Here is a 17,103-nt window from a genome sequence, read left to right on the forward strand (position 1 = left end):
CTGGTGAAATATTATCAAGATTTATACTCATGTAAAGGCTACGACCATGACAAGGCAGTGGAATTCTGGAATAAGATTGAAAATCCAATACTGGTGGATGATGATATTAGCAGGCTCAACTCCCCTATATCAGCGCAAGAAGTGTCCGAAGCAATTGCAGGGCTATCTACAAATAAGGCAGCTGGTCCGGACGGCCTACCTAGTGAATTCTACAAAATACTATCTCCAGAAATCTCCCCGTATTTAATAAATCTATATAATGATTTTTACATGAATGGCAAATCACCTACATCTGCATTTTCTGCATCTTACACGACCTTGATTCTTAAGGAAGGGAAGGACCCAAGGCTCAAAGAATCTTATAGGCCAATAGCTTTACTTAATTCAGACTACAAGATCCTCACCTCTATCTTAGCAGCTAGATTACAGCAAATACTACCACAGGTGATCCATCCGGATCAAGCTGGCTTCTTGAATGGACGAAACTCCTCGGCAAAAATAAGGGAGGTAATACTTACACTAGAATATCTTGAAAGGGCCGCTCGGACGGGAGGGGGGAGAGGGGAGACGCTCATAGTACCAGATATGGCTATTCTTTCTATTGATGCAGAAAAAGCATTTGATTCTGTTACCTTCAGGCATCTCAATACATCCATGATAAAATTTGGAATCAAGGGCAAATTCCCTAAATTCGTGGAGAATCTTTATAAAAATTCAACTACACGGTTGATTATTAATGGCGGCATATCTTCATCTATAACTCTTGAAAGGGGAACCCGTCAGGGGTGTCCGCTCTCCCCCCTCCTGTTCAATGTGGCCATTGAGCCCTTAGCAATTATGATACGGCAAAATCTAGAAGGAATAAAGGTCTCAAATCATGAGATGAAAATTGGATTATACGCAGACGATGTACTTGTCTACATATCAAATACTAAAATCAATATTCCAAAACTTATGCACATAATAGATCACTTTGGATCCTTCTCAGGATATAAAATAAACCCATCTAAGTCAGAAATTCACTGGATCTGCAGGGATAAAAACTCCTGTACAGATAACCCCTTTAAAAGTATAACAGATTCATTTAAATATCTAGGAATAAACATTCCAGTGAACTCCGAAAAGTTATATGAATTCAATATACCCCCTATCATTAGGCAAATTAAAGAAAAATTGAGAACTTGGCAGACACTGCCTCTCTCAATTTCGGGCCGAGTGGCATTATTTAAAATGATTATCCTCCCCAAATTGCTATATATACTTATGAATGTCCCAGTGATTCTTTTTGAGAGGGATGTAAGACTGATCAATAGCTTAATTAGTCAATTCTTATGGCAAGGGAAAAAAGCGCGAATCTCCCTTAATAAACTTTTTCTTCCAGGTGATCTGGGTGGCATGGCACTCCCAGACATTAGATTATACAATCTTATCTCTTTGGCACGAATAGCAAGTGACTGGATCCTATCTAAGGATTATATCTTAAATAATCAGCTTGAAATAAATATCTGTGATCCTTATTTACCCGTAGCACTTCTACACTCCCCTCCCAAAGAGTTACCTGCAGAAATTAAACGACTTAAATCGATTTCCAATCCTATTAAAGCTTGGTGGAAAATATCAAAACTTCTGCCTTATAATCCCAAGATTTCAAACTACCTCACCTTGATCGGGAATCCAAAATTTCAGCCTGGTCTGCAATCTGAGGTCTTTAATAGATGGCACAAGAATGGGTTAAATAAGTTGATCTTCTTGATAGACGATGATAGGAAGACTATTAAAACATTTGAAAAGCTAAAAGGAGAATATAATTTACCTAATAAAGATTTTTTTGCATACCTGCAGATTAGGCATTTTCTCTTGGAAACAACTAGAGAGACAGGGTGGTGCTGGAAATTAGGCAAACTTGAAAATTGGCTTACTTCTATCAAGGTGAATCGGATGACTATTACAGTCTGCTATCATCTCTTAAATATTAGTAGGGGCAACCAGAACCTAGTAAGGCTTGCCTTAACATGGACCTCATTGTCAGAATGGAACAGGGTCGACTTGAACACAATCCAGCAATCTATAAGTAAAGTAAAAAAAATAACACTATCAGCTACCTGGCGGGAAGCACATATTAAAATCCTTCACAGGGCATATTTCACTCCGGCAATGGGTCGTAGGGTTCATAACTCAGGTTTTGACAAATGCCCTAAATGTTCACTCCCTGCAGCTGACATAGAACATATGTTCTGGTTTTGCCCAAAAGTGAGAACTATCTGGTGCAAGTTAGAATATTGGCTAAATAAGGTGCTGAAAATCCCTCCTGTAATCTTTACCCCACATCAAATTATATTCTGTATAGACAATCAAACCAAATGTCACCCTAATGATAAATTAATATCTATCTCCATATTAGCTACTAGATACCTAATATGTAAAAAATGGAAAATGCGCTCAGTACCTAGCGTGTCCGAAATTCAGAACTGCTTAAAAAAACAATGTCTTCTAGAGCAAAAGGACACAGACATAAATAATGAAGATGATATAAGAAATTTCTTTAACAAATGGGCAGCATATATTAAATCACTCCCTGAAAATGAAAAGGAATATATGATCTTCCCTTTCCAAAACTCTGAATTAGTATTGTTGGGCATATGGTAGATAGGAGGTTGGGAGAGATGAGAGAGAGGTGCTTATTATTTCCCCCCCCCCCTTTTTTTTTTTTCTTTTTTTTTTTTTTTTTTTTTTTGTGTGTTGACTTGCTTTATTATTTTACCCCTGTTTTTTCCTTGTTTTTTTTATATATAAAATTAGAAAATAGAACTATAAATAATGAATTTTCCAGATATAGAGATACAGGTTAGAGACTGAGGAGGGAGGGTGTATTAAACCTTACTTATTTTAATTTTTTCTTATTTTTTGGTATGTGTTTTTGCTTAGTGTTATAAAAAACTAAAAAAATAACAGTGAAAGGTATAAGAAGACAGTAAGAAGTGCCTGCTTGGCCATAGATGTATGTTGAAATATTGCTGAGAGAATGAATTAATGTTCTATCTCTATGTGTAATTCAATTTTTTTAATCTAGCAGAAAAATGTGAATTCATTATATTTTATTTTGTACATCGGTACCCTGTAATGCAACTGTCTTGATAATACCGTTATACTGTTGAAATTTAAATAAATGATTTAAAAAAAAAAATGGTATGCTCTTTACGAATCTTCAAAGAAAAAACTTGGGTTTCATATCCCTTTAAAATGTTGGGCAAAAATACTGTGCCTTAACTTTCCTTCTCCTCTCTGACTAGTGTCAATCTTGCTGGCACACAGAAGAATTCCTCCTAGACATTAGCAGAGCACTCATTTTTGCAGAGCTTTTCTAAATGTATGTAATTGTAACCCTTTAATTTCTGCATTTGTCATTTTTGTTAGAATTTAAAATAAATTGCTTTTCCATTTAAAGAAAGTGACAATTTTTTTTCTTAATACCTTCTAGGGACTTCAGTTTTACATTGAGATATTATTCTGTGATCCCCATAAAGGGTAACCCCTTTGTGTGCCTCTATCTACATTTAGATAATTACTTATCCTTACTTTTATACTTTACACTATATAGCAAACTGGTACAGCTCACGTCTCTAGACATCATGCTGACCGTTTAGAAGAGTGATCCACAGATAATTTAACCGCTTCTCATCAACAGTGTTTGCTATGTCTACGTCTCATGCCTGGTCAGAGTTGTGTGATATTGAATTTGCAGCAAAGTGCTCAGGGATTTACAACCTACCAGAATTATCTCCAGGACGGCTCTTCTGACTTGTCCCCTAATTTAAATCCCCTCTGCAATTTCAGAACTGATGTCTATTATACCTCTACCAGTTAAATGCAGACTATTCCAATGGGCAGAAGAGAATTCTTCACATGCTTTAGGCTAATAAGGGACATCCCTCAGGAGCAACCTGTCTAGGTACCCTGCACAAATCAGGAGTACAATGGAATTAGAAATCTGCTCTTCTGAGGAAGATTATACAGAAACCCAGGACCCCCTTTGATGAAGCAGAAGAAGTGTCCTTTAATTTAAGGTTGGAGCACATACATGCTCTCTTGTGGGAAGTTTTAATAGCCTTGTAGGTTAAAAATCCTCCAGCTATAGACAAACAGTCTGTTAAGAAGATTATTATTTATGGCAGGTCCTAAAAAGCTGTCTAACTTCCATGTACCTGATTCTGTTTCTGAACTAATCACAAAGGAATGGAACAAACCAGGTGTTTTTGTTTTATTTGCCAAATTCAAGAACATGTTCCCTTTTCTCTCCAAAAAATTGGAGGTATGGGAAAGTATTCCAAATGTGGATGGTGCAATCTCCACTCTAGCTTGGTGGACAACTATTTCTTTAGAAGACAGCATCTTGTTTAAAGGGCCACTTGGCGGCAGAGGTATTCAGCTCAAAGTACCTGGCTGTGAAGGCCCAAAAGAAGATTCTTGGGAAAATGGCTTCTTCTAAATACATAGCAACATCACTGATTGATGATACAAGCGGTGAAGTGTTAGACGAACTATATCAAGTAACTAAGGAATACACTGAGTGCAAGAAAGATGCTGAGAAAATTATTAAGAACCTCATCAAGATAGTTATAAAACTAGCTGTTCTGTACAGAAACAATCAGTTTAATCCGGATGAGATTGCAATGATGGAAAAATTCAAGAGAAAAGTTCACCAGCTGGCCATGACCGTGGTCAGCTTTCATCAGGTGGAATATACATTTGACAGAAATGTACTTTCAGCATTGTTGAATGAATGTCGTGACCTGCTTCATCAAGTCATCCAGCGCCACCTTACAGCAAAGTCTCATGGACGTGTCAATAATGTGTTTGATCACTTTTCAAATTGTGATTTTTTGGCTGCTTTATATAATCCATTTGGACCTTACAAACCCCATCTTCAGAGACTCTGTAATGGTGTGAACAAAATGCTTGATGAGGATAACATTTAAGCACTTGACTAATAAAATATTCAGACACCTTAATATTACATGCTGAAAAATAACTAGGAGCCATGAGGGTTTAATGCAACATGTAGAAAGGGGTATTTTACTTTTGGATCACCCATAAACCAAATGGATTCCTTCTGATCTGTTGCAATTTACCAATCCTCTACCAGGAGGTATATTCCTTTTGAAGTCATAATGTACAGATCAGTTACTGATACTTAAGGAAAATGCAGATGTCTGATTTCTAAGGAAATTAACCAAAAAGTGAATCTTATAGAGCTGCTGCATCTGGAGTGGTATTATTTATGACCTTTCAATAGGCCACATAATGTAACGTGATAGAAAACGGCACGTTTATTTTTTCCCTGTGTATGTAAATTGTGTATTATTCTGATACTTTGCGCATTTGTATGGTCTTGATATGTAAATGAATAAAAGGCAGCTTTCTTTTGCTTTTGTTCTAAACTAAAAAAACTAAAAAAAAAAAAAAAAAAAAAAAAAAAAAAAAAAAATTACATGCTCTATCTGAATCATAAAAGAAAAAAAAATTGGGTTTAGTATCCGTTTAACGTGAACCAATCACACTCAGAGAGAGGCTATGTATGGAACTTCTGCTACTCTTCTTAAATAAGCAATTGCAATATGTTCATTCTTATGAGCCTTGGGGACATTGATAAACCATTTGGCAATGATATACCATTGCATTTATTGAACACACGCTCACTCGTATTTTATGAGTCAGAAGCTCTTGAAAGAATAAAAAAAAAAAATAATTTCAGAATAAAAGTGGTTTTGGTATTCAGTAATAGAAAATGTTATTTATCACTAATAACCAAAATCTTCTAAGAAATTGAGTTTAATATACATTATATTACTCTTATTTTAAACAACAAACTATAGGATTTAAGGAAATGGCACTCTTTGTCCCTCAGTAGTTTGTTCATATCATAATTAAGCTGCAATATCTTTACTGTTAGGTATAGAAAAAAGAATAAATGTATGTTAGTTTGTGCTCAAACTAATATGATTTTCTTCTTAAATGGAAATAGTTCACAGCTGCATTCATTACTTTTGGGAAATAAGAACCTGGCCACCAGGAGGAGACAAAGACAACCCAGCCAAAGGCTTAAATACTCCTCCCACTCCCCTCATCCCCCAGTCATTGTTTGCCTTTCGTCCCAGGAGGTTGGCAGAGACTTGTTAGAATTTTTTTTATTTTGGTTTTTGTCTCTTATAGAGGATAGTACTCTTTGGCATGGGACAGGAGTTTTATGTAGTCCTTTTAGTCTCTCAGTGAGGGCTTGGATGAAAGTTAGAGACCGGAGATGAAGGAAGTTTCTTTCAGCAAAACCATCCCGACTCATATTAACAGCTCCTCAAGCAATCAGCGTTGTCGAACTTCGCTCTGCTGCCTGCTTTCTTCTCTCAAATCCATGGCGGAGGCGATGCTACTATCAGTCACACTTGAAGGGCCGTGTTCCTGTTCCACAGCGTTGATTCCGGTAAGATTGTTTCATTTGACTTTATTCGATGTACTGTAACGTGAATGTTTTCCTGTGAGGCTATACTCCTTGCGGGTTTAACTTATAACATAAGGGTCTCAGTGAGTCTATGTTAGTATCTTGGAATCGAGGGTTAATACCTCCTGAGGGGAGTTATTGGACAGGGGGGTTTATAATCATGTTTATTGTGTGATTCAAAACCTGCTTATGTGTGAGGCTTAGGGCTCGTGGTTTGGAACTTTGAGGCCTTTGGAAGTGACGCGACCTGTTGGCTTAGCAAGCTTTTTTGATTATACGGTTCACCCTGTGTCTGGGCGTGGTTATGCGCTGTTCCCATTTCCGCATTCCCGACCATGTGGCGACTGAGATATTCTAGTCCGCAGGGGTCTGGTCATAGGAGGTGGTGAGTACACCAGCCATTGGTGGTGTCAGGTGCCGTTTTTGTTTTTTACTGTTTGTAGACCATATTGCTATATCCTCTTTGCAGCTATGGGGGATTCTGATGCTGAGACTGTGCTCATTCCAGATTCAGTTACAGTGGATTCGATACTAAATACTTCCTCAGAAGTTGTTTTGGACATGTTAGTCCTGTGTTAAAACTGCCTCTTCTTTTCTTCCCCTTTGAGGGAGGATTTATGCAGCCTGCTGGTTCAGACCCCGAGTGCAGGTTGGTCCTGTTGGGTTCATTCGTTCATTGTGGCTGTTGAGGCATGTGGCGCTGTTCTGTTTACTGGTTTGGTAGAAGCGCAGGGTGCTCGGTTATAGTTTATTACATGTTAACTAAGCATTCGACAGGACCTGTAGGTCCGGGAGGCGGGTAGGATGTTCTGTCCCATTAGTCTTCGGTCATAGAGGACCGGTCAGGTGAGTTTCCGCTGCGTCACTCTATCTGACATCTGATCTCATCAGAACCTAGAGTTTCCTCCCCCATGCGGTGGAGGGCTGAGCGCCCCATTTCCACGGTTTGAGCGGTTTTGGCCTTTTGTTTTAAGGCTCTGGATTGTCCTTTTAGGGCTTGATCCATCAGCTTTTATGGAAAGCTGTCTAGCATGCGGATGGTTTGCAGTTTGCAGCCAGTTGCAGCTCTTGGCACCTTGGGTGCGTGTTGGCTGTTTGGAGTGTCTCTAGATGCAGCTTTTACTCTTTGACGTGAACTGTTTGAGTTTTGAGACCTTTGTGTCTTCCTCTACCTCCCGGTGAGTTAGATCTCCTTTTCGTAATCTACGTTTGATGGAGGATGGTTGATCCCTGTGGGGACTTTGTTCAGTTCGGGGTTCCCCGGAGCTGGGAAAGCCTAGTGCTTTTCTCTTCTCTGTGTCCTCTGCCTCTATGGAGGTGATGGGGAGACTAGCCCTGCTAGTAGGTTTTTTGGACCTCAAGGTATCCTTTCTGTTGTCCTGGGACTTGAGAAGTTCTTTAATTTGACTTCTAGTCTGGCTCCTTGGAGCTTGGAACTTTGACTAGGTGTGGTCCCTCCTTTTGGTCGGGGCTTTCAAGTTCCTCTTGCTATCTGGGTTCTCTGGATATGCATCCATTATTTTGTCTGGCTTTGTGGCCAGTCGGGATGTGTAGTCTAAGGTATGGTTGCCTGGACTATAGGTGCCCGGACCTGTTTGTTTTTGCTGAGATTCACGCTTTCTGGGGCTTCGCTCCTTTTTCCTGATCCATTTTGAGGTTATTTTGGATTCCTGGATCTCAGGGCTGGTCGTTCACGGTAGTGGGAACTTGGGCTGTGTCTTTGCTCCATCTACCTGACCGGGTCAGAGTTGGCCTGGTTTTCGGAGTATACTCCTTAATACTGAGTATCCCATGTCATCTAGGGGTTACCTGGGTGGCTTGCACCTCAAGGGTGTGGGTTCATACCCAGCTGCTGGCGTTGGATTTCTAATTTCTGGTGCACTTCACCTTAGGGTTGCATTCCCCTGGTCAGTTTGCCAGTGTACCCGTGGATTCTCTACTCTGCAGGTAAATGGATTGGCGGTGCCTCTGTTTGGCATGCGACTTGTAAGGGGGTCCTTTTTCATTTGCGTTGGGGATTTTTCTTCCCACTTAGCCGGTGGCTTCGGGCCTTCAGGACAGTTGTTGTCTTTCCGGTCTCTTCCCTTTTCATAGGGAATATTCTCCTTCCTATGGAGATGAAGTCCTTTTTTAGGACTTCTCTGGGTCAGGAGGTATAGGGTCGATGTGGTTCCGCCTTGGGCTTTGCCGGTTCCAAGTCAGACTGTGGGGCCTTGTTTTGATAGATACTTAACAATCTATGGCCTTGTCTGTGGTCAGAGTCAGGTTGTACTAGAACTCTGGTGGGATGGCTATTCCATCTTTACTCTCGTTCCTGTATCAGTTTAGGAATTCTTTTGTTCCTGTACTGGATCCCTGTGGCTGGGTTGGTCCAGCTGGTTATGGATCTGCAGGTCAGACTGTCCGAGCGGTCTAGGGGTCGCAGTATCCCTTGTATGTGAGAGTTTGTTGAGTATAGCCTGATAGCTCAGTCTGCTGGGAGATGGTTTCTCTTTTCTCCTTGCTCCTTCACAGGAGATGGTTTACTCTTCCTTCGGGTTCTGAGGGTATACTCTTCTTCTCGGAAGGCCTTGATGGAGGCTTGTGTTCCCCTTTTTTGGGGCCTGAGTGTAGGTCTGGCGGCTTAGGTTGCCTGGAAAGTGTCCTCTGTTGAGGAACTGTTTTTGTGCGTTCCTTTTCTTGTGGACTGCTTCTTATTCTTCCTTGTATAGGAAAGATTTAGAGTTAAGGAGTGTTGACGCAATTGAATGCTTATACCCCTATATTTTGAAATTAACGAAAGAAGTTTTTTCTTGATAGAAATTTTTTTTATAAATATTACACTGAACTTAATTTTTTTTTAATAACATTTTATTGACCCAAAGAAAAATATAACCTATAATTAAAAAGTATATATAAATATATGTACCACAACCTATATATGGTCTTAACAGATATTTGATTTACTGGTTTTTGGATATCTTGTTTTGGTGTGTTATTGTAGAGAAAAAAGTGGTTTTATCTTCAGATAATTTATGAACTTAAAGTATAAGACTCATCTAAGTATTGTACCTAGTACATTGAAAACCTAGTGCAATAGCCTAAAAAAGTCAAGTATACAATTATGGGTATTCAATAAATAAAGGGAAAGAAGGGGAAAAAAATCACATTTGAAACACTGTGTTACCATGTATATAATGGATTGTTTAAAAAGATAATAATAAAATAATGCAATTGCAAGTATCTACAAAAAGTAGATTGTAGAAATATCGATCTAAAAATATATTCTTTCTAGTAGTCGGCCGACAGGTATATAAAATCTATATAATCAACAAAAAAATATATATTTACAAAAGTAATGCCAGAGTTTGGTTAAAATACCACCGGTGGATTTGAATGTAAAATTATGTCTTGTTTAGGATAGTCTTAGACAGTTTGTATCAAATTGTACATATTCTTAGGTGAGCTGTGCTCCTTTTATTAAACTCGTGTTGCAAAGTCCTTGATGTAACTTCCTATAGTTGTTCACATGTGTCGGAGTGAGATCCGTGTGATACTGGGATGTTTGTTAGAGCTCTACGGTCTACAGAGGTGGTGCAGTAAGGAGCGGTTTTACTTACTGTGCTCTTAGCCGATTCTGGAGCCTGGTTCAAGTAGTTCCGCTCAGCTGGTCCTTCTTGCAAGATGTGGATTCTTCGCTGAGTTTGGGAAGCTATGTATCCACCTTTAGTTTGGTGTAATCCTTTAGCGGTCTGGTGTTTGACATGTAATTCCGGAGAAAAACACTGATGTATTTCAAATGCCTTAATTCAGTCTTTAAAGCGCTTGCAGTGGGAGTGGGTGAGCTCAAAACTTGGGCTTATAGCGGGTAGTTCCTTTAGCCACAGTGAGGTTGGTTCTTTAACATAGAAAAGTTAGAAATAGTCACAGTAGTTCGCTATGCGTTTCGGCCATTACACTGGCCTTTTTCAAGCTGTACTACTGTTTGGAAACTTGGCGGTCAATTCGCTTTAAAAAGGAGCAACAGAACTATGCAAGTCCAAAAACCACTTTTTTCTCTACAATAACACACCAAAACAAGATATCCAAAAACCAATAAATCAAATATCTGTCAAGACCATATATAGGTTGTGGTACATATATTTATATATATTTTTTAATTATATGTTATATTTTTCTTTGGGTCAATAAAATATTATTCCAAAAAAAATTAAGTTCAGTGTAATATTTATAAAAAAAAATTTCTCTCAAGAAAAAACTTCTTTCGTTAATTTCAAAATATAGGGGTATAAGCATTCAATTGCGCCAACACTCCTTAACTCTAAATCTTTCCTATACACCAAAGCAAGATATTTTTGGGGAAAATATCCTAGGAGCCAAGGCTTACCCTAAAAGGCAGCGCAAAAAAGTTTTATACTTCACCTACCAATTCTTATTCTTCCTTGCAAGCTCCTTTTGTGTCGTCCTGTTATGGACACTGTGTTCTTGAACTTGAGGTTTTTGCCTGGGTCTGTTACATGCTTTCATGGTCGATTACTTTGGTATTCTATGGGCGGGCGCCGGGAGGACTTTGTTTCTTCAGTTGCGTCCATGCTTGCAGAATGTTGGGGAGATGTTTTTCTGTCTCCGTGTCCGCATTATCCTGGTTTTCGCTTCATATTGGCATGGTCTCCTCTGTTTGGGTCCTTTTAGGTCTAAGTGGGCTGGGCCCACAAACGCTTGAGGTGTTTTCTCTTGTAAGTTGTATCCAGTCCACAGATCACCCATTACTTGTGGGATATTCTCCTTCCCAACAGGAATCTGCAAGAGGATCACCCACAGCAGAGCTGTCTATATAGCTCCTCTAACTGCCACTACCAGTCATTCTCTTGCAGCTCTCGACAAGAAAGGAAGTAGCTAGAGAGATGTGGTGTTTTTATTTAGTTTATCTTCAATCAAAAGTTTGTTATTTTCAAATGGTACCGGAGTTGTACTATTTTAGCCTCAGGCAGAAAGTAGAAGGAGAGTCTGCCTGTGGTTTTTGATGATCTTAGCAGGTTGTAACTAAGATCCATTGCTGTTCTCACACATAATTGGAGAGGTAACTTCAGCTGGGGGAATGGCGTGCAGGTTCTCCTGCTATGAGGTATGTGCAGTTTAAATTTTTCTAGAGAAATGAATATGCTAGAAAATGCTGTTAATACCGGATTTATTTAAGGTAAGCCTGATTACAGTGATTTAATAACAACTAGTATCATGCTTGCTGTAAAAGGTAATATTCTTATTACTTTCTCACATTACTGAAAAATAAAATGTTTGCTGAAAGTGTTTAAACGTTTTTTTTATACATATTGGTGATAAAACTTTATTGGGGCCCAGTTTTTTCCACATGGCTGGCTAGATTTTGCCTAGGGATAGTTTTGTTAGGCCCTCTCACTGTGAATACAGGTTGGGAGGGGCCTATTTTCGCGCCTAAATGCACATTAGATTTTGCAGCTTGAGACATCCATTTTCCCTGAAGGAGTCCCCTGAACACTTAGGACCTCTCTAAAGGGTTTTTGTGCCTTTCAAAGTCGTTATATGGGCAGGTAGGGCCACAGCAGAGCTGTAGCAGTTTGTTGTGACTGTTGAAAAAATGTTTATATCGTTTTTTTGATCCGGTTTTGAAACTAAGGGGTTAATCATCCATTTGCAAGTGGGTGCAATGCTCTGTTAGTCTATTATACACACTGTAAAAATTTCGTAAGATTTACTGCTTTTTATCACTGTTTTTCAATTTCTGACAAAATTTGTTTCTCTTAAAGGCACAGTACCGTTTTTATTTTTTGCTTGTTTACATTTATCAAAGTGTTTTCCAAGCTTGCTGGTCTCATTGCTAGTCTGTTTAAACATGTCTGACATAGAGGAAACTCCTTGTTCATTATGTTTAGAAGCCATTGTGGAACCCCCTCTTAGAATGTGTACCAAATGTACTGATTTTACTTTAAAAGATTTATCACCAGAGGAAATTGACAAGGGGGAAGTTATGCCGACTAACTCGCCCCACGTGTCAGAACCTTTGACTCCCGCTCAAGGGACTCCCGCTCAAGAGGCGCCAAGTACATCTAGCGCTCCCATGGCGTTTACTTTACAAGACATGGCGACAGTTATGGATCATACCCTTACAGCGGTATTGTCCAAACTACCAGGGTTACAAGGAAAGCGAGACAGCTCTGGGGCTAGAAAAAATACAGAGCACTCTGACGCTTTAGTAGCTATGTCTGATATCCCCTCACAATATGCAGAAGCTGAGGCAGGAGAGCTTCTTTCTGTGAGTGATTTTTCTGACTCAGGGAAGATGCTTCAACCTGATTCTGATATGTCAACATTTAAATTTAAGCTTGAACACCTCCGCGTGTTGCTCAGGGAGGTTTTAGCTACTCTGGATGACTGTGACACCATTATAGTGCCAGAGAAATTGTGTAGATTGGATAAATACTATGCAGTGCCTGTTTACACTGATGTTTTTCCAATACCTAAAAGGTTTTCAGAAATTATTACTAAGGAATGGGATAGACCAGGTGTACCGTTCTCTCCCCCTCCTATTTTTAAGAAAATGTTTCCAATAGATGCCGCTACACGGGACTTATGGCAAACGGTCCCTAAGGTGGAGGGAGCAATTTCTACCCTAGCTAAGCGTACAACTTTCCCCGTCGAGGACAGTTGTGCTTTCCTAGATCCAATGGATAAAAAGTTAGAGGGTTACCTTAAGAAAATGTTTATTCAACAAGGTTTTATTCTCCAGCCTCTTGCATGCATTGCCCCAGTCACTGCTGCTGCGGCCTTCTGGTTTGAGTCTCTGGAAGAGGCCTTACAGGTAGAAACTCCATTGGATGATATACTTGACAAGCTTAAAGCGCTTAAGCTAGCCAATTCATTTGTTTCTGACGCTGTTGTTCATTTAACTAAACTAACTGCTAAGAACTCAGGTTTTGCTATTCAGGCGCGTAGGGCGCTATGGCTTAAATCCTGGTCAGCTGACGTTACTTCAAAGTCTTCAAAGTCTTCGCTTCTCAATATTCCCTTCAAGGGGCAGACCCTATTCGGGCCTGGACTGAAGGAGATCATTTCTGATATTACTGGAGGAAAAGGTCATGCCCTTACTCAGGATAGGTCTAACAAATTAAGGACCAAACAAACTAATTTTCGTGCCTTTCGAAACTTTAAGACAAAACAAGAGGGAAATTTTGCCTAGTCCAAGCCGGTCTGGAGACCTAACCAGGCTTGGAGCAAAGGTAAACAGGCCAAGAAGCCTGCTGCTGCCTCTAAGACAGCATGAAAGATTGGCCCCCGATCCGGTAACGGATCTAGTAGGGGGCAGACTTTCTCTCTTCGCCCAGGCTTGGGCAAGAGACGTCCAGGATCCCTGGGCGTTGGAAATTGTGTCCCAGGGATATCTTCTGGACTTCAAAGCTTCTTCCCCAAAAGGAAGATTTCACCTTTCACAATTATCTGCAGACCAGATAAAGAGAGAGGCATTCTTACATTGTGTTCAAGACCTAGTTATGGGAGTGATCCACCCAGTTCCAAAGGAGGAACAGGGGCAAGGATTCTATTCAAATCTATTTGTGGTTCCCAAGAAAGAGGGATCCTTCAGACCAATCTTAGATCTCAAGATCCTAAACAAATTTCTCAGGGTCCCATCTTTCAAGATGGAGACTATTTGAACCATCCTACCTATGATCCAGGAGGGTCCATACATGACTACAGTGGACTTAAAGGATGCTTATCTTCACATTCCAATACACAAAGATCATCATCAGTTTCTCAGGTTCGCCTTCCTAGACAGGCATTACCAGTTTGTGGCTCTTCCCTTTGGGTTAGCTACGGCACCAAGAATCTTTACGAAGGTTCTGGGGTCACTTCTGGCGGTCCTAAGGCCGCGGGGCATAGCAGTAGCCCCTTACTTAGACGACATTATGATACAGGCGTCGAATTTCCAAATTGCCAAGTCCCATACGGACATTGTTCTGGCATTCCTGAGGTCTCATGGGTGGAAAGTGAACGAAAAGAAGAGTTCTCTATCCCCTCTCACAAAAGTTTCCTTCCTGGGAACTCTGATAGATTCTGTAGAAATGAGGATTTACCTGACAGAGGCCAGGTTGTCAAAACTTCTAAATTCCTGCCGTGTTCTTTATTCTACTTCTCGCCCTTCGGTGGCTCAGTGTATGCAAGTAATCGGCTTAATGGTAGCGGCAATGGACATAGTTCCGTTTGCCCGCCTACATCTCAGACCGCTGCAAATCTGCGTGCTCAGTCAGTGGAATGGGGATTACACAGATTTGTCCCCTTTACTAAATCTGGATCAAGAGACCAGGGATTCCCTTCTCTGGTGGCTATCTCAAGTCGATCTGTCCAAAGGTATGACCTTCCGCAGGCCAGATTGGACAATAGTAACAACAGATGCCAGCCTTCTGGGCTGGGGGGCAGTCTGGAACTCTCTGAAGGCTCAGGGGTCATGGACTCAGGAGGAGTCTCTCCTTCCGATAAACATTCTGGAACTAAGAGCGATATTCAATGCTCTTCAGACTTGGCTTCAGCTAGCGGCAGTGAGGTTCATCAGATTTCAGTCGGACAACATCACGACTGTAGCTTACATCAACCATCAAGGGGGAACAAGACGTTCCCTAGCGATGTTAGAGGTTTCAAAGATAATTCGTTGGGCAGAGATTCACTATCCATATCCCAGGAGTAGAGAACTGGGAGGCGGATTTTCTAAGTCGACAGACTTTTCATCCAGGGGAGTGGGAGCTCTATCCGGAGGTGTTTGCACAGTTGATTCAACGTTGGGGCAAACCAGAACTGGATCTCATGGCGTCTCGCCAGAACGCCAAGCTTCCTTGTTACGGATCCAGGTCCAGGAATCCCAAGGCAGCGCTGATAGATGCTCTAGCAGCGCCTTGGTCCTTCAACCTGGCTTATGTGTTTCCACAGTTTCCTCTGCTCCCTCGTCTGATTGCCAAGGTCAAGCAGGAGAGAGCATCAGTGATTTTGATAGCACCTGCGTGGCCACGCAGGACTTGGTATGCAGATCTGATGGACATGTCATCCTTTCCACCATGGACTCTGCCTCTGAGACAGGACCTTCTACTTCAGGGTCCTTTCAACCATCCAAATCTAATTTCTCTGCGGCTGACTGCTTGGAGATTGAACGCTTGATTTTATCAAAGCGTGGTTTCTCCGAGTCGGTCATTAATACATTAATACAGGCGCGAAAGCCTGTCACCAGGAAAATCTATCATAAGATATGGTGTAAATATCATCTTCATTGGTGTGAATCCAAGGGTTACTCATGGAGTAATGTCAGGATTCCTAGGATATTATCTTTTCTCCAAGATGGATTGGAGAAGGGTTTGAACCTTTGCATTCCATAGATATTAAGCTCTTATCTTGGAAAGTTTTGTTTTTAGTAGCTATCTCCTCGGCTCGAAGAGTTTCGGAGTTATCTGCTTTACAATGTGATTCTCCTTATCTCATTTTTCATTCCGATAAGGTAGTGTTACGTACCAAACCTGGTTTTCTACCTAAGGTGGTATCTAATAAAAATATCAATCACGAGATTGTTGTACCGTCACTGTGTCCTAATCCTTCTTCAAAGAAGGAACGTCTTTTACACAATCTTGACGTGGTTCGTGCTTTAAAGTTTTATTTACAAGCTACTAAATTTTTCGTCAAACATCTGTATTGTTTGTTGTCTACTCTGGACAGAGGAGAGGCCAAAAGGCTTCGGCAACTTCTCTTTCTTTTTGGCTAAGGAGTATAATACGCTTAGCTTATGAGACTGCTGGCCAGCAGCCTCCTGAAAGGATTACAGCTCATTCTACTAGAGCGGTAGCTTCCACATGGGCTTTTAAGAATGAGGCTTCGGTTGAACAGATTTGTAAGGCGGCGACTTGGTCTTCGCTTCATACTTTTTCAAAATTCTATAAATTTGATACTTTTGCCTCTTCGGAGGATATTTTTGGGAGAAAGGTTTTGCAGGCAGTGGTGCCTTCCGTTTAAGCACCTGCCTTGTCCCTCCCTTCATCCGTGTCCTATAGCTTTGGTATTGGTATCCCACAAGTAATGGATGATCCGTGGACTGGATACACCTTACAAGAGAAAACAAAATTTATGCTTACCTGATAAATTTATTTCTCTTGTGGTGTTTCCAGTCCACGGCCCGCCCTGTCATTTTAAGGCAGGTGTGTTTTATTTTTAAACTACAGTCACCACTACACCCTATGGTTTCTCCTTTCTCTTGCTTGTCTTCGGTCGAATGACTGGTAGTGGCAGTTAGAGGAGGAGCTATATAGACAGCTCTGCTGTGGGTGATCCTCTTTCAGCTTCCTGTTGGGAAGGAGAATATCCCACAAATAATGGATGATCCGTGGACTGGATACACCACAAGAGAAATAAATTTATCAGGTAAGCATAAATTTTTTAATTTTTTTTTCGTATTAAGGGAACCTTTTGGTTTCCTCGGTTTTCCTTTACCTTGTCACCTTGTGGCTTTTGGCTGGTTTCACCTTCATCTGAGGGGTGATTGGTGGGGGACCGTCTGTTGGGCGACAGTGTCTCTTGGAGGACTGTTGGCTCAGTTGAGTCCGTTCGCGGTCTCTTGTTTGGCTCTA

At 40.7% G+C, this 17,103-nt stretch overlaps 2 protein-coding genes across 9 annotated transcripts in view; both read left to right on the forward strand.

Moving 5' to 3' along the window:
* Positions 1-17,103, forward strand: part of LRRFIP2 (LRR binding FLII interacting protein 2) — a 658,447-nt gene that overhangs the window by 580,196 nt on the left and 61,148 nt on the right. The window lies entirely within an intron of this gene.
* Positions 4,259-5,425, forward strand: LOC128660543 (tumor necrosis factor alpha-induced protein 8). The gene has a single exon (XM_053714455.1). It carries the CDS (start codon positions 4,473-4,475, stop codon positions 4,974-4,976), a length of 504 nt encoding a protein of 167 aa, XP_053570430.1. The 5' UTR covers positions 4,259-4,472; the 3' UTR covers positions 4,977-5,425.

This window comes from Bombina bombina, chromosome 5 (assembly GCF_027579735.1).
Source record: "Bombina bombina isolate aBomBom1 chromosome 5, aBomBom1.pri, whole genome shotgun sequence".
In the NCBI taxonomy this organism is placed as follows: Eukaryota; Metazoa; Chordata; class Amphibia; order Anura; family Bombinatoridae; genus Bombina; species Bombina bombina.